The 27152-nt window shown below is 41.8% G+C and overlaps 1 protein-coding gene across 1 annotated transcript in view; it reads left to right on the top strand.

The window, feature by feature from the left end:
- Window positions 1-27152, top strand: part of LOC128833201 (sodium channel protein type 5 subunit alpha-like) — a 327478-nt gene that overhangs the window by 45272 nt on the left and 255054 nt on the right. The window contains exons 2-3 of the mRNA XM_054021226.1: window positions 11676-11994; window positions 15168-15288. Of these exons, the coding sequence (XP_053877201.1) occupies window positions 11728-11994; window positions 15168-15288 (388 nt within the window). The 5' untranslated portion in view covers window positions 11676-11727. The remainder of the gene's footprint in view (window positions 1-11675; window positions 11995-15167; window positions 15289-27152) is intronic.

The following is a 27152-nucleotide window of genomic DNA, read 5'->3' as shown; positions in this document are numbered from 1 at the left end:
AGTGATAGAAATAAAATGTTTCCATCTTCCATACTCCTGGGGACGGCCCCAAAGCCCACTGAAGTTAAAGGAAAGATTCCTGGCTTAAGTGGGCTGTGGATTGGCCCCTAGATCCTAGGTAAGTTCTTAACTCTCTGATTGCTAAACTTGGCCTCCAGACATACACAATTTTTGATGGTAAAGAAGGCAGAATATCCTTCCTCCTTAGAAAACAATAATCTCTCCCTCTCCCAGGGAGAAGAAGCTGTTTCCCTCCATCAGAGTGGGATATCCGCCAGCTTTTCCAAACAATACTGTCAAATCTCCATTCCACCAAATAATGAAGCAAATTTTCAATACATTCCAGCAAACCATGGCAAACTCCCTTTCCTCATGCTCTCCTTCTGCACTTTGTCTTTCAAGAACCTCCACTTCCTTTACCCACAAAGCTAATTTTGCTACTGTATTTCTAAATGTGTGACTTTGAATTTGGCTCACACAGGTCTCCTGTTAATATTCATATTACAGTAGCACTCAGCGGTCCCACTCAGGGTCAGGGCTCCACCATGCTGGGCAATGTTCAAACATAGATAAACCCAGTCCCTGTTCACAGGCACTTACAATCAAAAACAAATGGGAAGAGGGTGACAGTAGTAAGGTCACGCGGACCAGCTATGTGGGCAACTTGATGGTTAAAACTCATTGCAGGGTGAGGGGTTGGAGTGGAAGAAAGTATATGGAAGAACCCTGGTGAAAGGAGTAAGGGAAGAAAGAGAGTTTATGCGAGGGAGGTAGCTTTGTGGGGGTGATTTATTGATGGAGATGAAAAGCAGGGTGGGAGAGATGTCCCAGGAGTAGGTAGGAAGGGGCTGAGAGGGAAAATGTAGAAGGAGAGGTGTATGGTTCCAGGTCTGAGGAAGGATGGGCTGCAGAAGGATGGAGGTGCAGTGGGGGACAAAAGGAAGTAGCTGATCACTGTCTCTGAGCAAAAATCAGCAATAAATAGCCTGTTGATATTGCAGGCAGTTGGGAAAGTATGTAGTGGGGCCTGGTGCCCCAGACTGAGTCTATTGAGCCAGTGGACCCATGGAGGGGTACTAGCGTCCTTGGTGCTCCCCATACTTTCCCCATATATGCTGGGCTAACTAATCTGCATCTCCTGTCTTCCCCCTCTCTCTCATATCTAGTATTCTCCCAGACCATCTAATTCAATCTCTCTTTGTGTGTCTCATGTGAAATGGGGAATGCTATATTTCCCCCCAGGTTCTGTTAAATGTGGGTTTGAAATTCATGCTTTATTCCTGTCCTAATTCAGTGCCAATTGGTGGAGACCCTGTTTTTGCTCTCCGAATTCAAACCAACCCAACATGTAAATATTATTTGCTGATTTGTTTCTGAAGCTCTATTATTTCTTCCAATGAATGAAAGACCTCTCTGTAGCTTTGATGATTAGATTGGTGATTAGACCTGTTCTCTGTTGGGGATCTTTCAGGTATCACAGTTCCAAAAAAGGCCCAACCAGTCATATAGAACATGATTTTAGGCAATCTGTGTACAAAGCTGTGTTTTATTTATCAGCAATGATAATCACATAATAGTTACAGAGGGTCCTGTGGCACCTTTGAGACTAACAGAAGTACTGGGAGCATAAGCTTTCGTGGGTGCAGTCTTGCATCTGAAGAAGTGAGGTTCTGACCCACGAAAGCTTATGCTCCCAGTACTTCTGTTAGTCTCAAAGGTGCCACAGGACCCTCTGTTGCTTTTTACAGATTCAGACTAACACGGCTACCCCTCTGATACTTGACACATAATAGTTGTAGGGAATGTTTTAATCATCATTTCATAACACCCTGTGTTTGTTAGAATTTATTTTTTAAAGTACATAAGAGTAATTGGCTAAATCTGGCATATTTTACTCATCTGTGTAGTGAATGGGATTGTTCATGTGAGTAGTATATGTAGGATTTGGCCCAATATGAAGCTATTAAATGACATCCTACAGGTGCTTCCTGTTTTCAAGGTAGTAACTGTATCTAGGGCTGAATAGATTGAGTGCTCCACTCCATTACACCAGTTTTATGCTGGTGTAGCTCCATTGTTTTCAGTGTAATAAAGTGGGAAACTGGCCTGAATCTGAAGTCTGAGTAATTTATAGTGAATGAATTTTGAGGTCAATCTCTGATGATTATGCTGAATAGATACCAAAACCTGTTGGGCTTCAGTGAATTGTATTATTTGGAAATCTATACAGATGTGCATCAGTAACTGTACAGCACTGCTCCCCTCTGACTTATTTGTACAATACAATGTCTGTATAATTTGAAATAGCAGCACATGAAAAGAACTCAGTATATTTTAGCTCACTAAAAGTAATATGAAGTATTTTATCATTAGAGAATTGTTACTTGGCACCAGTATTTAATTCTAGGCATAACATTTGTCATTCCCCAAATACTACTACAATATGAGGATGAAATCCTCTGAATTCATTTCCTTTTAGCTCACGTTAGTTTTCAGAAGACTTTATCTTATCAATAAGTCAATGGTAATGTCAGAATGCAATGATTCTGCAACAGTAGATGCCAGCAAAACTCATTAAACTGGATTTACAAGCAGATACAGTGGAGGCAGAGTTGGTTGGAAGCTGATAAAGGGCTTGTGGGTCCGTTATTCAGAGGTTTCATTTTTGATGTACTATGGAGGCTGCTGCTTTTTCCCGACATGAATGTAAATTAAGTTGTGTCCTTCCTTTATTTACACCAGTTCTGCTTTTGGTTTATACACAAGGTGTACAAACATGTCTGATTTTAGGAAAGAAGCATCTCATTACCACATTATGTGATGTCATAACCTGTAGAGTTGCCTGCAAAGCATGAATCTCATACCTGGGTTTACATGACATTATCAGTGTGGCCCATTACTTCAATATTGTATATTTCCTAAAAACTATCCTCCTGGAATAATAAAAATCTTAGCCACTTCAATGAGATTTTGTTGGACAGTTTCAGAAACCCACACTTCTGAGTTCTTTTCTTCTGAGTACAATGTTTGGTATGTGTGGCTCAGGGGATTGGTAACATGATATAAAACCTTTCATCTGTAGGTCACCAGCTTGAATTTGACCCACGTTAGTAGGGACGGCAAATCATTACCATCTGTTAACTGTTCCATGGACTATGTGAAATAAGTTGGAGGAATTAGTCCCACTCCTAACAAACAGGGTGTTTGTGTCCCCAAAACTACCATCACGATTGTCAGTATCCCTGTCTGCACTTTCAGCTAAGGGGCTAAGTAAGGGCTGAATACTTGTACAAGTGGGAACTCTCTTAGCATACACACCAAAGAAGAGTTAAGACTTTCAGGTTGCTGCTTGTGTTGTATTTATTCTAAAAATAAACACAGGCCTTCAGCTTCCTTTGCCTTTGGGATCTTTCATGAGCACTAATTTAAAATAAAAAACACCAGTGACATACTTTCTGACATATGTGGTAATCTTAAAGGTTTTTATATATTTTAAAAGCATTTCTTTCTGTCTGTCTTTAGTCAAAATAGACTACATCCTCTGTCATTGTAATTGGTGTAGCTCCGTTGAAATGAGCAGAGCTATGCTGAGTTACACCAGATAACGATCTGGCCGATGATAATCCATGCTAGGAACACTCCCTAAATAAATCATCTTTTGTGGACTTGACTAAATTATGCTTTTTGAAAAAAACCCACAAAAAACAGGCGTCAGCTTTTGCAGAAGTAATGAGTGCATTCTGTGAAATTTCAAGGACTTCTTTATTCTGTTCACCTCTCTTGTTCTCATGTGTTATGCCGTCTTAACATACACATTGATCGCAACATAGAAATTATTCAGTATATGGAGAATCTCCCATAACATCTTCCAACTGAGGAACTTGAAGCACTTTACCAATGTGAATGAACTAAGCTGCAAAATGCGTCTTGTGGATTGTGATTTAACTTTTCGAAAGAACCTAAGTCACTTAGGAGCCTAGGTCCCATTGTTTATTCAGTGGGACTTAAGTTCCTAAATGATTTAAGTGCTTTTGAAAACATTATCTTATCAAATCCTCCCAAACTCCTGGCAATAGAACCTTTATATCACCCCACTCCATACCATTTTGCATTCTTCATAAACTGGATAATCAAGTGTGTGCACACACATATGAGTTTCTGTACCTGTGCCAGTAACCCTAAACTGGGTATGTTCATCATTCACTCTGCATGTCTCTATCCCAGTATTCCCATGTTTTACACCACTGGAGACAGCACTCCACTCTGGGGGCCAAAGAGATCATATCAAGGGGGGGGAGGAAATGCAAATGTGATGAGCAGCATCAAATAATTTAAAAGAAACTCATCTTTGATTTTTTTTGTCATGGAGCTAGTGCAAACAACAATGGCTACACTTCGACCTAAATATCTCTTGCACAAAAAATACAACTTTGGAATATTGGGCTAAGTTTGTTTTTGTTTAACTTTTACATTCAATATAATTCAAATGGAAATGTTATTGTTTGTTAAGGGCCAGATTCTGTCACCCTAGTTTATGTTGAGTACTACCTTATTCTGTGAGGCGTCCCATTGAAATCAATGGGAGTAATTGAGTAACTTACTATTCAACATGAGCAAGGCTGGCCAAGTCTGGCCATTAGCCTTTGAACACTGTTGCTTTCTTTTGACTGACAATAAATACTTGCATGGCTCCGCCTAGCATAGCATCTGCACTCTGGAGAATCTTTAATGTATTTATTTTAACAACCTACCTGTGTGGTAGGTAAGTGCTATTATCCCCATTTTACAGGTGGGGAAGTGAGGCACAGAGAGAGAGTGATTTCCCCAAGCTCACAAAAGGAATCTGGGGCAGAGCAGAGAACTGAACCCAGGTTCCTTATCTCCAGATTAGCACTGGTGTCACCAGGCTATCCTGCCTCTCATTTAGGGCTAGATTGTGTCACAAACTACAATAAAAAAAACTAACCCATTGCTGTGCTGCCTGAGGCATAACTAAGGGAAGGAATTGTGACTCTCCGTTTCCCTCTGGCTCCAAGGGGTAGTAATTTGCTGCTAGCCATCACCAGGTGTAGTAGCAGGAGCAAACTCTTGGGCACTCTGGCTCAAAGGTCTGGGGAGGAAATGGAGGAACATAAGGGCTGTGGGTCTTATTCCCCATTATCCCCCTGCACAGGTGTGCCGCCCAAGCTATAATCAGGCCTTTAGGGTGGAAGTCACCCATGTATAGTGTTGTATTAATTTAGATGGAATATAGGGGCCCAAAGGGTTAAAGGTGTGAACGTAACCCAGGCCCTGTCCAACATTAAATGGTGTTAAACAAGGTTCAGGGTTTGTTATACAGAGACCTCAGCCTGCTGACAGAACAAGAAGCAATGGTCTCAAGTTGCAGTGGGCAGGGGGGTCTAAGTTGGATATTAGGAAACACTATTTCACTAGGAGGGTGGTGAAGCACTGGAATGGGTTCCCTAGGGAGGTGGAGGAATCTCCATCCTTAGAGGTTTTTAAGGCCCGGCTTGACAAAGCCCTGGCTGGGATGATTTAGTTGGGGTTGGTCCTGCTTTGAGCAGGGGGTTGGACTAGATGACCTCCTGGGGTCTCTTCCAACCCTAATCTTCTATGCTTAGTACCATTTCAAATCCTTTTAACCTTTTATTAAAGATACAGGAAAGAAGGAAAACAGAGCACTTGAAATGTACAGTATTAAATAAGGCGTTTGATTTAACAACATCCCTTGTTCCCTTTCACTTTAGCTAGGGAGAGTTTTTAGAAGGAAAAAAATCACCTGGTTTGACAGTCTTTTAGATGGTATTAAAGATGATAAAGATGAGAAAAAGTGAAAAATTAATAGAGATGTGTTACTGCTGTTAAAGTCTTATCCTGTTTCTTAGGAGACAAAACAAACACTCACAAAGTGGGAAGAGAAAAGAACAGCAAAGAGAAATGCAGCTTCTGTCTCGGGCACTGAGTTTCACTTGCAGCCTTACTGCAGGAGAAACACAGGCACAGCACAGTCTCATCAGCCACCCCAAAAATTGGCAAACTTGTACCAGCACTGGGCTGCTTATGGTATTGCTTTTAGCTGCATCTTTCTGGTCACAGGCTTACAGCAGTGTTGCAAAATATCCAGTCTTGGCTGGCTAAGCCAGATTCTTATTAGACAGGGATAGGAAAGAGAAGAAATAAGGTGGGGAAAGAAAAGGACACATGGAGGAGGGAAAGGGTAGGATAGACTAAGGTGGTATTCGGTATACCACATCCCAGGTGGTATTCGGAATTTAGCTGGCACCAGTGGAAGTGGTGGTGTCATCTGGGTCCTTCTCTCTGGCCTGGTCAAGATATCTCTCAGGATTAGGACAGAGAAGATCTGGTGTCCCAGGAGATTGTGGGTGTGGCAGCCATGATGGTGAAGTCTTTCCAGAAGCCAATTTTGATGACAAGTCTCTCTCTTTAAGGCTCCCAAAAGGGAGTGATGTGTGAAAGTGTCCACCCTTCATCTTTTGTTCCCCACTTAATGGATTGATTTCTGGTCCTCTACTCTTCTTGCTTACCAGACATAATCTTAACACAGTCCTTGAGTTGTATCAGTAGGTCTTTGTTTGTACTACACCTCTACCTCGATATAACGCTGTCCTCGGGAGCCAAAAAATCTTACCACGTTATAGGTGAAACCGCATTATATCGAACTTGCTTTGATCCACTGGAGTGCGCAGCCCTGCCCTGCCCCCCCCCCCCCCCCCCCCCGGAGCACTGCTTTACCGTGTTATATCCAAATTTGTGTTATATCGGGTCACGTTATATCAGGGTAGCAGTGTAATTCAGTCTTTCTGTCTTGCTTTTGCACCTTTTCCCATCAACATTTGTTCTGGATAGTGTGACATTCCATGAACTTTCATTCGCTTCTCAAGTTGAGCTCACAATGAGGGTAAATTTGTAGACCCATTTATGCCAACCCTAGAGACCCAGCACAAGCCTATGCCCCACATAAGCCCTGTTTTGAGAACTTGAGTGAGTCTTAAATGTTGCATGGATCTTGTGCTCTGGGGTGACTTTACTTTTTAAGAATAAAAACTGAAAGACATCTTCAGGGTGGAGAAAAGTAGAAGAAGGATTACAGTTAACAGGGGAGTACTGATCTTATCAAATACAATCCTTTTTAATGTTGAAAGCATTTTATTGATTGTTTCCATTCACTACTATGACATAGGAACCAGTTATGTTGGTACTTTGATATCTGATCAACCCTGTTTACATAACCAATCCATTTTTATCAGCACAGTCTGGTGTGGCCAGGGTTTAAGTAGGATTAAGGAGAGAAATGTTCATTCCATGCATAATGATACTACAGAAACACAGTGTGTTGGATATGTCTTTGAAGCCTCACACTTCAAAAATGTGCCTGAGAGGAGTGGAAATATACAGACTCTGTTGTGAAAAATGTGAGTCACAACAGCCATTATCGCATAAAAAAAAAACTGCATTTCAGTTATTTGATTCAGTCATTGATGATTTTCCTTTTTAAGTTGTGTGCTTTCAGACTATGTTTAGAAACATCTGGGCTGACCCAGGCTATTTGTAGAAATGTTTGTACTTCATAGATTAGAAGAAATTAGACATGATAAAGACCCGTTAAATCATTTTGGCCATTTCCTGAATATGTCTGAGTTTGAAGAATAACGATGTTAAATATATACTTTGAAAAATAGCAAGTTTGATAAGTGTAGTGTAAGAATGAAAAACATTTAAACCTTTTTCCAACACGAAAGTGATGGTAAATAGAAATCTTGATAAGTGATTATAAAAGGAGTAGCAGTAACTGCTGTAATTAAGATTGCATAACCATTTCCATTCTAACACTTTAATTTTAGTCACTTAGAACTTTCTGAAACTTCCATCTTTTGGATTGAAATATTCAAGGCTTGATCTATGTTTGAAGGTCTTTTTTTTTTTAAAGAAAGTTTGAGCAAAAATGGTTCAGCCATTTTTGAGCATAAAGAGAACATAGAATTCCTTTCCCATTCCCTTACTCCCTAGGAGTTGCAGATGTCAGTAAGGTATGAAAATAGCCCTCATTAAGGAGAAGTGTCTTAGAGTACTCTGGTGAAAATTAATTTTGATGTGACTGTAACCCACACACCTCCTGCGTGTGGTGTTCTGTCCCATCTAGTGGCGCTGAGACCACTTGGAGAGAGACAGAAAGGGAGAGAGATTAATGAGTTTGCTCTACAGCCTTAACAAACAGCCAGGTGTCTTTTAGCAGTAGCGGCTCATACACTAAGCTGCAGAGGCCCCAGATTCAATCCTGCCCGCCAACCACTGGGGTCTGTCGGCGTTACAAGTGAGGGCTTGTCCAGGATTTCAACTGGGAAGTCTCTGAAGCTCAGGACATGCTTCCTCAGCTAGGGGAAGTATGTAACCCACACACCTCCTGCGTGTGGTGTTCTGTCCTATCTAGTGGCACCGAGACCACTTAGAGAGAGAGAGAGAGATTAATGAGTTTGCGCTACAGCCTTAGCTAACAGCCAGTTGGCTTTTAGCTCGTGCGGTAGAGGCTCATACACTAAGCTCCAGACGTCCCAGGTTCAATCCCGCCTGCTGACGACCAGGGTCTGTCAGCATTACATGACCACCTTATGAGCAATTGAAAGTGGCACGATACGCTTACACGGTAAACTTTCCACACATTCTCGCTACATTTGTGAAGTGTACAGCTAAGGAAGGCTGCACTACACATGCATATGCAGCTAGCTCAGCTCTGTCTGCAAAATGCAGTCAAGGTGTATAAGGGCTGACACAGGGTTCGTCAGGAAGCCTTGTCTCATCATTGCATGTCTTGAAAGTGTGCATGGGCGTATATAATCATTTCCCTTCTCCTCGGAGCACAAGTTTGGTTCCGTGTGAGAACTGGGCCACTGGGACTGATTCTCCAGTGCATTGCACTAGGGGTTTGATTCTCCCCTCACACCAATCTTGTGCTAGTGTAACTTCAACAGAGTTGCTCCTATCTTCATCAAAGGAAGAATTAAGCTTCTTGTGTAGTAATTTTCATCTGTGCAGCCTGAGTGTAAAAGCTATTCCCTGTGTACCTGAGTTGGGAATGCTGATTTGGTAGCATTCTACATTCACTTTGCACATCTGTGCACGTGCAAGTCAAGAGAATCCAGCCCACTTAGACTAAATGCTGAATTTGCCCCTCTTAGTTCCTGGGTCCACAAGCCCATGATTTTCAGATGCTTAATTGCAATTGCAGATGGCATTTGAAGGTTTCTCCAATGAAAATGATGGGCAGGAAATGGATGGTCAGAATTTGCTGCCTGACTGTATTGTATCATGTTTCATGGTTCTCTGCATTGCTTCTCAGAATCTTTTTATCTACTCTGGTGATAAACCATGCCAAAGAAAAGAACATTCTATACTGTACCTCTTGGTTGGTTGATTCATTTGATTATATTTTGTCTCAGTAACAGCACTGCAGTTCCTTCACCTGCTGGGCTCTGGGATGCCTACTTCTGACATAGTTAGTTCAGGGGACAATTGCTCTTCTCTCTGTTGTGCATAGACGCTTGAGATCCATTTGGATACAGGTACACACAAACATGTTTACAGAATCACCCTACTCAGGCAAACTTCTGTCCTAAGAAACCACCCCCAAATATTCCCCAAATGTTCTGGCTACAGTGCTCCACCTGTATCCACTGTTAACCAACCAATTTTTGTGATTCCCTTCAGTGTCACTTAGGACATGTTTCACATTATAAGGACAACAAGAGGATTAGCTGGCCCATATCTGCTGGTGTTATTTATGGGAATGAAAATGCCATTTGCAGTTGTGGTGTTGAGTCAGAGAACAGTGAGAGTGTAAGAAAACTCATTTCTGGTTTGTTGAAAGGCTTTTGTAATTTCCTGTTTTTTCATGACAATGGGGATATAAGGAGGGGAACAAGTTGGGGAATTTAAGGGAAGATATAACTGAAGAAGAGTGTGCAGATTATCTGACCCCAAGACCGTATACTAATTCATCTGAACCCTAGCTGTTCAGACCGGCAGCAATGTGAAGTATGTTGTACAGGATAATGCAAGTCATTCCCCTATGATATGTCATGATCAATGACAATCTAATGAATTCATCTTAAAACAAAGTCAGAACAGGAAAAACAATAGCTATTTGAAAGACTCCTTTCCTCAAATAAATGGAGTCAATAAATATGCTCTTTGTCATACAGGGTCCAGTTAAAGGTTTGTTTGCTAACAAAAAATGCTGTCATCACAGAGCTTAATAGAAGCAAACTATCAGGACGTATCCAGTTCAAGTAGACAAATAATATTTGAAAGCAGAGAAAAATAACAGTAGCTGAACAAAACACGTGTCCTGCATCAGCAGGCCAAAGCAATAGTGATTTTATTTGTCACCGAGTTAGATTTTAATTTAGTACCGTAAGTGTGGTCTTGCTGCTGTGGGATAAAAAGCCTCGTCATTTCTCATGTAATATGTGTTTTATTGACACATATTAGAGAATGCAGATTACTCTTGCTGGCAAAAAAATTCTCAGCCCACCCTTGTGTAGGGGACCAGCTCAAGGCCTCTGTGCTGTTTAGGTCCCACAGAAGACTTCAAAATAGGGCTTCAATGGGACTTAAACGGTGCATAGATATTGTGCAGGCTCTTGACATTGGGATGAGTTCACCCCAGTTTTCTTAATAATAATAATAATGTATTTTTATATTAATTTTAACAGCTATCAGTGTGTCTTTTAGGGAAGATCTGTAAGTCCATTATTCATAGACTCTAAGGTTAGAAGGGACTATTATGATCATCTAGTCTGACCTCTCGCATGATGCAGGCCACAAAAGCTGACCCACCCACTCCTCTGGTGTGATTTTGTATTTGCACTTTATTCCTGTAAGTTAATATAGATGCAAGAATTCACAGTTCCAGTCACTTATTTTCCATTCTAGCAGGAGTTGGGAATGTTGACGAGGAAGCATACTCAGGGCAAGATGTTTAATCTTGGGTGCCAAAAGTTAGACTTTTTAATCAATCTGTATTTAGATAACTAAATAGTAGTGGGCTGATTTTGAGAGGTGCTGAATTGGAAGTGTTGATTGCTCAGCATGTGTGAAAATCAGACCACTTTTATTCAGGTGTCCAAATATGGATTTAGGTGACTTACTTTATGCTTATCTGAACATTTGTTCCTCCACTTTTCTAGAGTGGTGGGATGTAAAGCAGGAGAAAACTTGTAGCTGTTTAGGGCACTGATATGAATGTGGAAAATGCCCCTTCCTGACCCTGCAAGTGATGTAAGAATAATAAGTGATGTAAGAAAATATTACGGAAGCTTAAGGTGGAGATTTTCAAATGCCCTTAAGTGACTCAAGAGTCTCAATCCCAATGACTTTCAATCAGACTTAAGTGCCTAAGTACATTAAAGCACTTTTGAAAATGGGATTTAGGTGCTTTTCAAAATTCTACCTTCAATCTATAAAATCTATTCAGATTTGATCACTCAGACAACTCCTCATTTGAATTACTTTTCCAATTAGTTTTATTTTCCCTAGTGTTTTATTGGCCACATACAATTGGGCAAAAGGTTACCCGATTATTGCTAACTCATGCATTGTTCTGTTTGCTGGCTTGCCAATTCTGTAGTCACTTACCTTGATCCCTTTTGTTTTAGTTGTTTCCCCTACTTGGAGAAATGACCAGTACAGAAGAAGCAGGATGAAAAGATGGCTGACTTCTTGTTACAACCGGGTTCTAATAGCTTCCACCGGTTCACGCTTGAATCCTTGGCTGCTATTGAGAAGCGAATTGCAGAGAAACTTGCAAGGAATGCTAAGCAGGAGTACAGAGATCAGACAGATGATGAAGAAAAGCCTCGGCCTCAGTTTGACTTACAAGCTTGCAAAAAGTTGCCTGGTATCTATGGGACTCTTCCTCCAGAGCTCATTGGGGAACCACTGGAGGATCTCGACCCTTACTACAGTGACCACAAGGTTAGAGCCTTCAGAAGCGTGTGTTGTTTTATGTTTGCTTTCTAAGATGGGAGATATTTTATGCGGGGACTCTGGTTTTGTCTTTCCTTGTTCAGTAAAAATGGTTTCTTCTGGTTTAAGGATTGGAGAGCTAATGTGGGCAGAACTTCCTCCAAAGAACTAAACAGAGGGGCATAGTGGAATAAAAGCTTAGCTCAAGTAACATTGAGTATGAATATATATTGTTACGTGAGAACAGAACATTAGATGAGTTAAATGAAATTGTGGGTTCCATCTACTGTACCTTCCTCTCTTTGCCTGAAATTCATGCCAGGACCAAGGTCCTGTGCATTATTAAGCCTAACTAGGGTGATCAGATAGCAACTGTGAAAAAACGAGACGGGGATAGAGGGTAATAGGTGTCTATATAAGAAAAAGTCCCGAAAAACGGGACTGTCCCTTTAAAAATGGAACATCTGGTCACCCTAAGCCTAACCTTAGCCCTTCTTGTTAAGGGTTTATGTGGTTCCTTGGGCCTTTTGCTGGCCTTCTGCACGGGAGGGAATATTGCCTACATCGCATAAGAGGTGTGTGTGTGTGTGTGTGTGTCTATATATATATATATATATATATATATATATATATATATATATATATATATATATATATATATATACAAATAATTCCTGAAGAGTGAAATTATTTTTTCTGCAGAGGGACAGCAAAAGCCGAGGCACCATTTCACTCCCGTTTAAGATGTCAAAATAGGGCTTATGGTAGGATTTAACTGGTGCAGTGTACTGGCCCTCTGCACTAGGGTGAATTTCATCCTGGAGTGAATATCACCTGGTGAGAATCATGTGGGCTGGACCAGAGCCACTAGGGTACGAACAGCTCCCTCAAAAGACTGTTGGCAGCATGACTGTATAACTTGCTTACTACAACTTGCTTTCCTGTACTTCAAACATGTTATAACATGGATGAGAAAATAACACCCACAAACATGCATTCTGAGAACTTTCAATTTTTTGATGTATTCCTCTAGACTAGTTTCTCCCATAAACCAGTATGTAAAATTACTGTATGTTTCCATGATGTAATCACTGGCATTTTTGTTCATGTGTTGTACAAATTTATATAGACAAAGTAACAAAAGTTAAATAGACACAGAAGTAGATTATTTATCTGAGATGTCTGGAATCAATCTATAATAATCTGTGGCTATTTAAATACAGTGTGCCCAGGCAGAAACAACAGGACACAGATGTAGTATTTTAGTCTTGAAAGCCAGATTCTGGATGGGTGAGTCCCAAAATTGCTTAAAGCTCACATCTGAACTGCCCTGATCTTGTTGACACCATGTGCAGGTCAGTCTCTCTGTGCACAGTTAGGGCATTTTATTGTCTGCCTAGCTGTTTTCAGTCCCACGCTATGCTGGCAGCAGGAAGGTAGAGCAGCATAAGAGGTTCTGCACTAATTTTCTGCCATTTGAGGATCCCTTTTGCTTGGGGTGACCTTGGGCTGAACCTTTTAGTCCCAGCTACGTTGGCTATAGGGTCAGATAGTGCTGGCAGTGAGGTGCTCATCCTATGTGTGAATTTGCCAGGAATCTGCACTTGGTGAATGAAAGAAGGAATTAGTGGAGGGTATTATGCATGAACCAGCTCCTGCATGCAGGTGACATACCAACTAGTGCATCCTCAAATGGAAGATCTAGAAGAAATAGTAAACCAGTGGTATGGCTAGCTAAAATGGCATCAGATGAAAATGAACATGACTAAGATCGAGGTCATGTGGGTCAGTGGAGTTGCCACTGGGAAACTGGACGTAGAGATTAATGGAGTCAGACTAAACCAGACTGACCAGTTCAAGTACTTCTGTTCATGGGAAGATGGCAAGTTTGAATGTGAGATATAATCGAGATTGGGGAGTGTTGGAAGAGCATAGAATAACATCACCGGGGTTGTGTATGACAAGCCTATGCCACTGAGACTAAAGCCCCAACTGTACAGAACAGTGGTGCACCCCACAATGCTGTATAGTGCAGAAGCATGGGTGGCAAAAAAGCCGGCAAGTTTGATGATTAGAGATATTTGAGACGAGATGTCTTTGTGAAACTCCTCTTATGGTGCAAAGACATAATTCGAAATGCAAGTATTAGGATGGAAATCAAAGTTGTAATGTGGCTGACAAAATCCAAGAATTGCAACTCTATGGATTTGGACACATGCAGAGGATGAATGAAGAAGACCTGGTGAAAATATCATGGGAAGAGAGGGTGATAGGAGAGACTCGGAGGAAAGCTGAGGAAGCAATGAATAGACTGTATCAAAGAAGATGGAAAGCAGGCAGTCCTTAGTGCGAGGGCCGGCTCCAGGGTTTTTGCCACTCCAAGCAGCAAAAAACAAAACAAACAAACAAAAAAGCCGGATCGCGATCTGCGGCAGCTCTACCGCCGCCGCTTCAGTCTTCGGCGGCAATTCGGCAGCTGGTCCTTTGCTCCAAGAGGGAGTGAGGGACTTGCTGCCGAAGAGCCGGACGTGCCTCTCCGTTGGCCACCCCAAGCACCTGCTTGCTGGGCTGGTGCCTGGAGCCGGCCCTGCTTAGTGCTAACGATGAGCCGACCCCAGCTGATGAGATAAGGGGAAGAAGATAATTATTATGCGTGAGCATATCCATCATAGTTCAGGCAGATCAATTTGTCATCATTAAGAAAACACCCTGAACTGTCCTGGAGCATGTGAGTTTGTTGGGTTGATATGGCTCTCGAGAGCAGGCCATGCTACAGGATGGGATTCTCATGGCCTAGTCCTACAAGGTGCTGAGCATCCTAACTCACCATAACAAGGTAATCAGTTACCACACACTTTGGAATAAATGCAGTGTTCAAACACCAGTGCGTGTGATGCAGGGTTTCAGAGGAATCTGCATAGGAAGGAATTTGCAGCTCAGAGGGAGTTATGGAGGGAAGTTTGGGGCATTTTTCCTGAGGCGGGCAAAGACTCTGCATTTGGGAAGGTCTTCTGGGGAACTGTCCATTGGGTGAATGGAAATTCACAACTGGAAGAATCTGGGAAGGGAATTAAGGGCACTGGGATGAGAGGGAATCTGCAGTTGGGAACTGGGTGAGAGGACCCTGATGTATAAATGCAAACACTAAATGTTCTCATTTAATTTTCCATTTTGTTTTCCAGACATTTATAGTACTGAACAAAGGGAAGACAATCTTTCGATTTAGTGCCACTCCTGCCTTGTATATACTTAGTCCTTTCCATCCAGTCAGAAGAGCAGCAATTAAAATTTTGGTACATTCATATCCTTTCAGGTGGCTTCCCACCTTCTGATGTTATCTGATACAAGCGGATGTGGGTATGAGGAGATTTGGTTTTATCAAACTGTTTGAAAGCTGGATATTTAATTTCATTTACTACAGACGTAACTAGAAATGTGTTGGATTTTTTCCTAAATAAGATGTGTAAAATGGCTTTTATGGGAAATACAGAGCTTGTCTTACTCACACAAACAGCCCCATTGATGTAGATGAGACTGCTTGTGTGAATAAAGTTGAGCAAGGTTTGGCCCAGAGTTAGTAAGAGAGGGAGTCAGTGGAGGAAATTTGCTGAGATACATCAGGGGAAGCTAACCAGAATAAATTTCATCTGTCCCCTTCCCCAGTCCGAAGCAAAGTTCACACATCTGATAATTCTCTCCTGGGATGCATGCATACCTCCTTCAGCACTGATCCATCGTCATGGGCTGTCCTTGTGGCTGAGTGAATAGAAAACTGTGTGGGGCTAACACTACTGCTGGCACTAGACGTCCCACAGTAGGTAAAGAGAAGGCAGGATCATTGTCTCCTCCCCAAATCTATATTGGCCAGCAAATCATGGAAAGAAAGGCACAATGCACTTTCGGAAGGAAAGGTGGGTGCTGTTGCTGGGGATGGTGTGATTGCACCCTTACATGTCCCAATGCAGAGTAATCCTTAAGAGGTACGAGCCTGCACTCAGTGATGAATAGTTCTTTAGGTCTTTCCCCATAACCTCCTAGTCATTTCACTGATGACAAGATACAGAATTTAGAACCTCACCCACACAGATATTCAGAATTCGTAGAATGTGAATTACAATACCGCTTAAATGAGGTGAGCTGCTGTCGCCCTGAGGGAGGAGACAAGCATACATCTGAATTCTTGCAAGTTAAATAATCTAAACAAAGAAAATTGCTCTGCCGTGTTAATGCTGAACAATTTACCAAGGATCATGTTGGATTCTCCATCACTAACAATTTTTTAAATTAAGATTGGATGCTTTTTCTAAAAGATCTGCTTTGGGAATTATTTGGGGCAAGTTCTATGGCTTGTGCTATACAGGAAGTCAGACTAGATGATCACAATGTTCCCTTCTGGTCTTGGAATCTATGAAAATGATTATTTAAAAAATTAAACACTTGAACTCAATAATCCAAGACCCAGCTTGTTAAAAATGTACGTCATGGGCCAGATCTTCAGCTGGTGTAAATTAGTGTAGCTCTGTTGAAGTCAAGGGCATATCCCCATCTGAGGCCCTGGCCCAACATCTGTCTATGTAACTGAAAAAATATGCTATTATGTCTTAGCAAAAAACAACAGTGTAATGCTTAAGTATTCATTTATGACAATAATTATAAAAATTATTTTATCTGACACTTTAAAAGTTAAAGATCTGGATAGTATAATATTTTAAAAGTGTGGGCCCAGATCCTTTTCTCATTTAAGTCCATGAGAGTTTTGCCATAAACATCATTAGCAACAACACTGGGTCCAATAGTTTGAAGCTTTCTGAGACACAAATGGGATATTTAATCTCTAAGAGTGAAATTTGCCCTTGTGCAGAGAGCCAGCACAAAGTCTGTGCACCTCAAAGGTCCCATTTAAGCCCTCAGAGTAGTGTATAGGCCTTGTGCTGGCATGTTGAGTCTGGGTGAAATTCACCCAGACAAAAATAATTCATTTTAATCAGTTTGAAAGTAAATGGGACTGGTTGACATGTGCACTGTACCATCCACTTGAACTGGATCCTCTACTCGGTTCCACCATAACTTCATTTGTATTCCAAATAACACAACTCCCACTCTTCAATCACTTTATGTGGGATGGAAATTTCAATTTTCATTCAGCTCTAGTCCTGAAGAAATTTAACAAATGTACAGTCTTGAAAACATTATAATCCATTTTATCCATCTATCTAGGAGATTGGACTTAGCTGAAACATATTTACAAACACCCATTCACCTATGTGGTAAAAGATTCCTCTGTTTTGTTTATATGAGCATCTATTATCAATACCACTGCCTTCTGTTTGCTTTATCAGCTTCTCCCAAGGTCTGCACAAAGGTTCCAGTATTGATAGCCATACTGAGAGCTCAGAGAATCCACACATTGCTAAAATGGCTAGATGACATTTTAGTATGAGCCTATTCCTTAGGAGAAGTGTCCATAAATACAAAAGAGTAATAACAGGCATTAAGGAGATATCACAGAATTATTGATTTATTATCAAATTCAGCAAATTCCCTTTAAATGGATACATTATCCAGTGGAAGAATTAGTTCATGCTCTTAAGTCTATGTTGCTCCCAGAGAAAATAAATGTGAAGGTTCAGATGACAATAGTTCAACTTAAAAATGAACATATAATACCATCCAAGACATTCCCCAAATTACTAAGAACCATGGGGTTGTGCAGAGACATTTCATTATGGCTCAAGCTTCACCCGAGAACAGTTCAACACTTGCTGCTGGAAACTGGGGGCATTACAACAGGTACATTAGTGCAACTTTGCTGAAGTCAGTCAAGATCAGTGGAATTGCATTGGTCTGAGAGAAGAATTTGATAACTACAATCTGTTAACAGAAAGCATAAATGCACAACTCTCAGTTATACGTCTGGGTACCCATTCTGCACTCTCACAAAACCATGCAACCCCAAGTGAAACCAGTAGAGATTGTGTATGTATTGCAGAGGGCAGAAATATGCCCCTGGTCAGAAGTTGCCTGAAGTGGTGGTGACTCAAATAAGAATGCAAGAAGAGCCTGTCTCAGTACCTTCAGGAGTCAAAGCAATGAGAGCCTGGGGTGTACACTTCAGAGACATATCAGAACAAGAAATATGGTCAGAACAGGAGCATGATTTTTTGGGAGTGAAAGGCCATAAAGCTAACAACATTTTAGTTCCAGAAACACCTCATTTGCACCTTAGTAATAGCTGTCTCATACATCAACAAGCGGAAGGAAGGAAGACATCCAGTCTCACTAGGATGGCAGTAGGGTTCCTACATTAAGCGGCACACCGTTTTCAGTCGATAAATGCTATTCACATCAAGAGAACTCAAAATACAAAGGGCAACTGGCTGAACAGGAAGTCAATATTCCAAGCAGAATGGAGCCTCAATTGGCAAGTAATCGAGCAGATACTATCATTGACATAAACTCAGGAGCTGCATCTCTTGCCTTGCATGAGAGTATTAAGCAACCTTCCTTCCTGTAAGGGGAAAACCAGAAGTGTTAGCAAATATCGTCCACTGTCACAAAAGTGTCTGAAGCAACTTGTTTAGTACATACCATCTCTCCATTTCCAATTATTGAACATATAGTGCAAGTGGAAGAGAATGGCACAGGAGGCTGAAGGACGAATCCTCTTCCAAACAGAATGAAGAGCCCGAGGTTCTTGGATGAAGCAGATTTATCTACAGCTTCTCCTCTGGGATTTCCATAGAGAGAGGACCTAATTTTTCAGGGACCTATACAACCTCACTAGTCCAATTTATCTTTGACAATCTGGCTATTTAGAAAGATGTTCTACTAAGAAAAAAAATCCATAGGATTTGATAACACTTTGTTAATTGAAGTAATTTGCATTATTAATGTGTTTTAGGGCTGTTTTTTTTATCTTCTCATCCATGTAATGCATTCAGATTCAAATCCATTATTTGATGCGGCCATATTCTTGAGAACATCAGGCTTATGTACATTCTCAAAAGGTAGGAATATATTTCAAATGCCATTTGGAGGAAGAGGTTGTCTTTGGGGTGAGGTGGGCCTACTCCAGGGGCCCTTCTTCCCATACCAGGATTAGTCTGCAAGGAGATGGAGCTGTCTTCTTCTCTTCCTCCTTCTATAAGAGTGGTGTTGGGGAGGAAGGCCCAGCTTCCACTTCCAACCTAGTGGCACTGAGGCTAGATCATATCTTGAAGGGAGACAAGTCTGGCCCCACTCCTAAATGAGGGACACCAAAGTCACCTCTAATGTGTTTGGGGAGATAAAAGGGCCATTTCTGCTTTTAAATGATACATCAGTTCCCAGCTCCTGTCATGATACAAGATATTGTGGCAGTGCATTTTTTTTCCCATCAGGACAGGCAGGGGAGGTGCACATAGATGGTGCCCCTGCCTCATCACTTTTCTTGCTGGTGCCAACTTTCTCCCAGATAGTACCAGTCTCCTGTCACTACTCTTGTTGGAAGTCAGTAATGGTGGAGATTATTGCCCTCCTGAGTAGACAGTTTCCACAGTCACAAGCTCAAGACTGAATCTTGTTTGTCCTCATCCATGGGCAGCTCTATTTTTATGAGGAAATTCTGCATTAAGGCAGGGGACAGGAAACATGTCTCTGGCAGATATATAAGGCCATTTGAACCTGTTCAGCAATTTGGAATGTTATAATAGGTCCCAAGAGAAGATTGATTCGTGGGAAGAGGACAGTTCAAAGGGGCACAATAAATTCAGTTCTCTAAAAACACCATGCACCTGTATTCTTATTTTGTGCTAGCTTACTAGTATGATACCAGTGGAACTCTCACAGCTCATAGAACTTTGACCCTGGAGGGACGTGGTAATGGGTAGAACACAAGCCACATCCCCTAATGTCCATTGTGCGCCATCCCTCGGTGGGTATAAATTCCAGCATTGCAGATAACTTCCTGATTGTTGTAGCTTCTGGGTAACTCTAGCTCTTCAGATCTACTGTATCCTTTTCAATACTTACCCCTTCCCTTCAGTTCAGTGGGTTGCTTGAATTGTTAGGCCCTGGCCCTGGCATATGTGTTGATGGTTCTGGCATTTGGTCTAGGGAATCTCACCACTTCGGCAGTCAGCTGCAGTGGCCTTGGCTCCCATTCTTGGTGACAGGTGCCTACCTTTGATACTTTCTCCAGGTGATTTCAAATCGATATATGCAGAGAGAGAGATTGGTTTGCCTTTTGGGTTCTGCCCGTGACAGTAAAAGAGTGGGTAGCTGAGAAGTGAAGTTTGAGTTCAGATCCAGAGCTCAAGGACTGAGAAGATTGGCCTGGGGCTTTTGTTTGGGACAATCAGTAGTTCTAACTTGCCAAAGAATAGAGGGGACTAGTGCAAAATGGCAGTCCAACAAAATTTGGATTAATAATAAAAAAAGTTCTTAGACTCTCAAATTTGGATGCCTAAAGCTAGGTACCTGTTCTTCATCCATGTTTAAGGCACCTAAATAAAAACAGCGTAGTCTTCAAAGGTGCTGAGCACTTGACTTCAGTGCCAGTTGCTCATGGTCAGCGCTTTTGAAAATCAGGCTGCTTTCCTTAAGGAGCCAATATATGGATATAGATGACTAACTTTATGGATCCAAGTTTTAAAAAGTTGGCATAAATTCCATAAGGTGGTGAACTGTTTTAGCTCATTCCATCGGAGTCTCTAATCCCTGTGATGTGCACCAGTAGTTATCAAGTACCTTAAACAGATCTCTCTCCTGTATTGTAAATGTCTCTTTCTGCTTATTTCTATTGGTATATCTTGGGAGAGACCAGGAGTGACAGGTGAAACATGAGTCAACCAGACAATTTTTCAGACTTGGAGATCTTTCTGAGTATCACACCCTGGGATCTTTCATTGGGGACGAGCACTGCTCAACACCTTTTGTGATTCTGAAAGTGTAAATACATGTTCTTGAATGAATAAATTATAGGAGTCAGAGTAAGTAATAATTGTAGGGCTAGCAGATAGATACTTAACAACAGATGGTATCACTGATCGGAATAGGCCTGATCTTTCCTAATTCTCAAAACTAAGCAGGTTTGGGCCTGGTTAGTAGTTGATGGTTAACTGCTTGACAATACCTTGTGTTCTAGGGTTGTTACTTTTTTATATTAGCAAGGTCTCTCTCTAAACATTCTTTGTTTATTAAATGATATGGAGGAGATTGGGCAGAACTATATTTAGAGCTGGAATGTGAATTGAGTATTCTTGGCTATTTAACACTGAAATCATAGAAATGTAGAGTTGGAAGGGACCTTGAGAGGTCATCAAGTCTAGCCCCCTACACTGAGGCAGACCCAGTAAACCTAGATCATTCCTAACAGCTGTCTGTCTAACCCATTCTTAAAAACCTCCAATGACGGGGATTCCTTTGGAAACATAATCCAGAGTTTAACTACCATTATAGTTGGAAAATTTTCCCTAATATCAAACCTAAATCTCCCTTGCTGCAGATTGAGCCCCTTACTACTTGTTGTACCTTTAGTGGACATGGAAAAGTATTGATCTCTGTCCTCTTTATAACAGCCCTTAACGTATCTGAAAACCTAGCGGTTTCCCCCTTGTTGTCTTTTCTCAAGACCAAATATGCTCAGATTTTTAACCTTTCCTCATCGGTCAGGTTTGCTAAACCTTTTATAATATTTGTTGCTTTTCTCTGGACTCCCTCCAATTTGTCCACATCTTTCCTAAAGTGTGACACCCAGAAATGGACACAGTACTCCAGCTGAGACCTCATCAGTACCGAGTAGAACAGGACAGTTAACTTGCATGTCTTACGCATAATAATTCTGTTAATACACCCCAGTTTTGCAGCTTTTTCACAACAGCATCATATTGATGGTTCTTATTCAATCTGTGATCCACTAAAACCCCAAATCATTTTCAGCAGTGCTACCACCGGTCCTAGCCAATTTTGCAGTTGTGCATTTGATTTTTCCTTTCTAAGTGCAAAGCACTACACTTAACTTCACTAAATTTTTGATTTCAGACCAATTCTCCAATTTGTCCGTGTTTGTTTTGCATTCTAATCCTATCCTCCAAAGTGCTTGCAACTCCTCCCAGGTTGGTGTCATCTGCAAATTTTCAGTGTTCATATTGTGAATAATTTATGAAGACACAGTCATCTTAACTGTACATTAATTGTTTTCCTGGGGAATATATCTTTACTTCAAGCACCAGCCAACAATAAGTCTGACTAAGGGATTGGTTCCGCATGAACATATATTTGGGTTCTGGTTTATGTATCTTCACACAAGCTAACTTTAAGGGACTTGAGTGGAAGCCAGCAAACTTTTGTTGAATTTGGCCTTTTGGTATAGAGAGTTGTATCCTACTGTCTGTTTTAGTGACTGTTTGTCTGTGATACGCCTTTGACTCAGTGGAAGCAGGATCAGCCCCTAAGGCCAGGTTTTCAAAAGCGTTCAGCACCCAACAGCTCCCATTTGGGCACCTGAATGGAATGGCCAGATTTTCAGATGTGCTCAGCACGCAGCTCGAGCACTTTTGAAATTCTTGCCCCTTCAGTCTGGGGCTGAAGTGGGAGTAGAGCTCTTTTGAAAACCTGACCTCAATTGTGAGGGCTGAACACACTTGAAACTCTGGCCTTCATTACCCTACTAATTTCACACACCCTACTGATATCGGATGCTATACTCAGCCTTTTCTTCACACGACTACAAGATATTCCCATCCCAGCTGAAGTCATTATTTAATTGTCAGCTAATATTATTAAACTCTCATTAAACAAATTGTATTCTGTACAAACAGCCCAGACAATGGTACCACATAATATTCTTCCAAAGCTAAATATTGCAACTGAGTCCCATCTCTCTGAGTGTCCAGGACCTGACTGGTGGAATTCTCCAAGCTTTACAATTGTAAATCTCTTAAACCACCTTGGCAGTAGGTGGTATGTACCCAACTCTGCTCAGGTGGATGTAGCAGCTCCTAAAACCGCTACACACAGTTCCTTTCTCACTGCTGATAGGAAGCATCTCAAACTGCTGCTTCCTTTTGTCATTACACACAGATGTGCTTGTTGTCTTAGAGCTTTCGGTAGGGTCCATGGCCCAGTTGATTCAAGCTTTTTTTTTTTTTCCAAGCTAAGATTTCATCAGACTTTCTTCCTTTCATCTCTTCCACCTGCCTCTGTGAGTAAATCCTGAAACAAAGACAAGTGTTTTTGTTTCTTCGGTTTGGACTTGTAACAGAGTTCTGAAGAAGCGCTCAGCTCCTCCACCCAGGTTGGAGGTTGAAGCTTTAGAATGCTTGAAATATCAGCGTGTATCCCTGAAACAGCATGTATTAGGTGCAGGTTGCTAAGTCAAGCACTGTCTCAAAGGACTTGGAGCAGGTATCGACCTCTAATGTGCCAAGGCAATCATCACTAAGATTACTGACAGCATCTCAAGTCTCAGGCCAAATGCCCAGTCAAAGCTTCAGGAACATAGATCAGCACTGTCTCTGGAGTAAAGTCATCCCCTCTTTCTATGTGAAGTTGCAAGAATACCCTTTGACTCTACACTATTACAGTAACTCCTCACTTAACGTTGTAGTTATGTTCCTGAAAAATGCGACTTTAAGCGAAACGATGTTAAGCGAATCCAGTTTCTCCATAAGAATTAATGTAAATGAGGGGGTTAGGTTCCAGGGGAATTTTTTTCACCAGACATAAAACTATATATACACATACACAGTGTAAGTTTTAAACAAACAATTTAATACTGGTACACAGTGATGATGATTGTGAAGCTTGGTTGAGGTGGAGGAGTCAGAGGGTGGGATATTTCCCTTACTGCTAAATGATGAACTAGCAATTGGCCGAGCCCTCAAGGCTTAACTCACTGTACCAGGCAGCAGGAATGGCGGGAGATATGTGCATTTCCCCTTTAAGTACACTGCTCCCTCCGTCCTGAGCCCTGCTGTCCCCCTCCCCCGCTCTATGGAAGATGGGGTAAGCAGGGAGCAGGGGGAGGGCAAGGGGGACACCCTGACATTAGCCCCTCTCTTCCTTCCCTCGCCCCCGCACAGCAAGCAGGAGTCTCGGGGAGCAGGTCCAAGGCAGAGGGCAGGAGCAGCACATGGCAGTGGGGGGAGGGACAGCTGCAATTGATAGCCTGCTGGGCAGCTGCTGCACAGGGAACTTAGGGGAGTGGGGAGCTGTTGGGTGGGCTGCCAGTCCACCCTGGTTCCAAGCCCCCACCACTAGCTGCAATGGGCTGCTCTTCTTGCAAGCAGTAGACAAAGCAGGCGGCTGCCAAACGACGTTAGAAGGGAGCATTACACAACTTTAAACGAGCATGTTCCCTAATTGATCAGCTACGAAACAACGTTAACCGGGATGACTTTAAGTGAGGAGTTACTGTATTACTCTTTTTTCTATTTATATTCTCATAATGCCTAGGGATGCAACCATATGGCAGGATCCGATTGTGCTAGGCACTGTACAAACACCAAACAAAAAACCATCCCTGCCCCAAGGAGCTTACAAGCTAAGCACAAGACAAGCTACAGACACCTTCTCTGTCTTTGACTTCTGCCCTTTGTTTTCTCAATTTTCTGGCTACTCCACTTCTGGCAACATTGGGGTTGATGGGTCAGATCCTGAGTTCCAACCACAGTTTGATTTCTTGTAACCTTAATTCAGCTCCCTTGTTCATATGCATCATGAAATAGTCTAAATTACAAAATCACATACTATTTTGTCCACAGCTCCTCTTACTCATTCTCAATTATCAGCAGTGTTCATAGATCCTTATTTCTGTTTCCACATTCCTTTTTCTACAATCTCCCAGACTCTTCTGACTTTCTTTTGACTGTCCTGGCTCTAGCACTCCAAGCTGGTGTCCTATTTTGCTCCTTAGGCCATCCTATTATTATTATTTTATTTATTTATTATTTGTATCATGGTAGCACTTAAGAGCCCAAGTCATGGATCAGGGCCCTATTGTGGTAGGTACTCTACAAATATAAAAAAAAAGATTCTCCGATGACCTTACAACGTAAGTATATGGTCTCCTGGCTGTCCCTCTCTTTGATCTCTACATTTTGATATTTTCCTGCTATGTCTCTGCTCAATTTTAATATTGCATTGGCATTCCTTGACCTCTCTGTGCTTCTGTGTCTCAACTTCACCATCCTCTGTGGTTAAGGTTCATTTAAAGAACTGTCCAAAGGCTTTCAGATTTTTGCTTCCAAGTGGGTGGTTTGCTGATGCAGGTGAAGTTTCATGCAAATCACTGCACTTTATTGTCATGTAGCATATGAAATAGAATGAAATCAAACTCTGATTAGTTTAAGGGGCTGTCTACAAAGACTAGTCTACTTATAACAAACCAAAGCACACACTATCAGTATTTCTTGAATGTATGGACCGTGCCTAGGTCACGTATAGGTTGATCTTCAAGTTAAAATAAAAACTGGTATAAAATCAAAATATTTTAACAATATTTTATATTTGAATATTTATTTTCTTAATGAATAGGACAAAAATCTCATTGTCAATAAAGTGAAATGCCACCTAAGCACCTCCCTTGTCCATGTGGAAACCTCAGTTTGTTGGATGAACTGGCCTTCAAGCTGCCTTGTGCTGCCAAAGTGAGGCCCTGAATGTGAGCCCCCGCTCCCCCAAGTGGTTAAATTATTTTCCTTGGTCCCAAGAGCACTGCACTATGCAACATTTTAAAGCAGAAGCTAATCCAAGACCCTTATGAACAGCCCTGTTTTTGCCTTTCCTTGCAAACCCTTCTCCTCCTACACAATTCCATTATTACATGTTTGTTTGTGTAACTACATATGCACAAATATCGCCAATATTCCGTGAGAGGTTTGTTTCAATCTTGTCTTTGATAATGTCCATAGTAGCTCCATTCCCTTGTGTGGTATTGGAAAAAGGAAATTCTTAATGGATGTTCTCATGTACGTCAGTTTTAGTTATCATAGATTAAAGAAGTAACTTTAAAGGCGAAAATTAACGTTGCAATACCCTGTGTCCAGTAAGTCTGAGGAGATGTTATGGTGGTTTTTGTATGGGCCATCTAAGAAAGACTTCTATGTAAGTTTGGGGGAAAACGATTTGCCAGGCTGAACTGTGAGGAAAGCCAGAAAAACTCAGCCACAGGCCAGGACATGGACAAGTGTTATCTGTTTTGGTTGTACAGAAGTGGGCCATATCTAAAGGCATTGTCCTCAGAGGAAATGTGCTTACTGCAGGAAGAGATGCAGGAACCTGAGTAAGCAATGGAAGAAAGGAGTGTAGAATGATACGAATGCATATGACGGCCTGAATACCCAAGAGGCAAGTGAACCAGAGGTGGTACTGATGACAAAGAAGTGTACAGCTATTCAAGAGAGCCCCACGGAAAAGGCAAGAGAGATTAGGGTGGGAGAATTACAGAGGTTGACACAAGCCATGTAGAGGTGGGCATAAACACAGAGATTACTGTGAAGATGGATGCCATGGTTAAGAAGTGCCTGATACAGCTGACTAGTTACCCCTTGACAACCAGAGGATATGCTGGTGACTATGGCTACCCACGGGGACCAGGAGTTGAAAGTGGTGAGTCTGCAAGGGAAACCTGGTGACCTGAGGCAAACTCTACAGGCAGCCCTAAGAGACCAGAAGTCAGTGGTGGAGGCTTTTCTAGAGACGGGGAAAAAAACAAGGTCTGTGAGAAGGGCTGTAATGCAACAATGAATGGAGAGGATGTTAGAAACCTGCTTTTCCTGACTGAGACACATTGAGGGGACCTGGATGCTGCAGAAGAAGCCAGACAGAAAGCTGTGAAAGAAAAGGAGCAATTGCTCATGGAAATTGACCACCTGAAGGGAGAGCTGGAAAAAATATGGGGCTGTCTCCGGCATAGGTGGTAACACTTGCCGTGGGACAGAGCAAGGTTTTAGAAGGGGGTGAGGGATGTATGTCACGGGCTGGCTGGCTCTAAATGCAAGCTAGGCTCAGCCTTGCCTATGACCTAGCAACTCAGAGATAATTAGTAATCACAGCTGAGTGTGGTAGGGTGAGTTAATTTAAATAATTGACCCCAGCAGTGGAGAATCAGAAAGGACTGCTTAAATAGAGCTGGGAACACCATCTGGGGGAGGGACCAGAGAGCAGGCAAGCTGCGGTGGAAGGCC

This window comes from Malaclemys terrapin, chromosome 2 (assembly GCF_027887155.1).
Source record: "Malaclemys terrapin pileata isolate rMalTer1 chromosome 2, rMalTer1.hap1, whole genome shotgun sequence".
Taxonomy (NCBI): Eukaryota; Metazoa; Chordata; order Testudines; family Emydidae; genus Malaclemys; species Malaclemys terrapin.
This window is presented reverse-complemented; position numbering and strand designations above follow the sequence as displayed.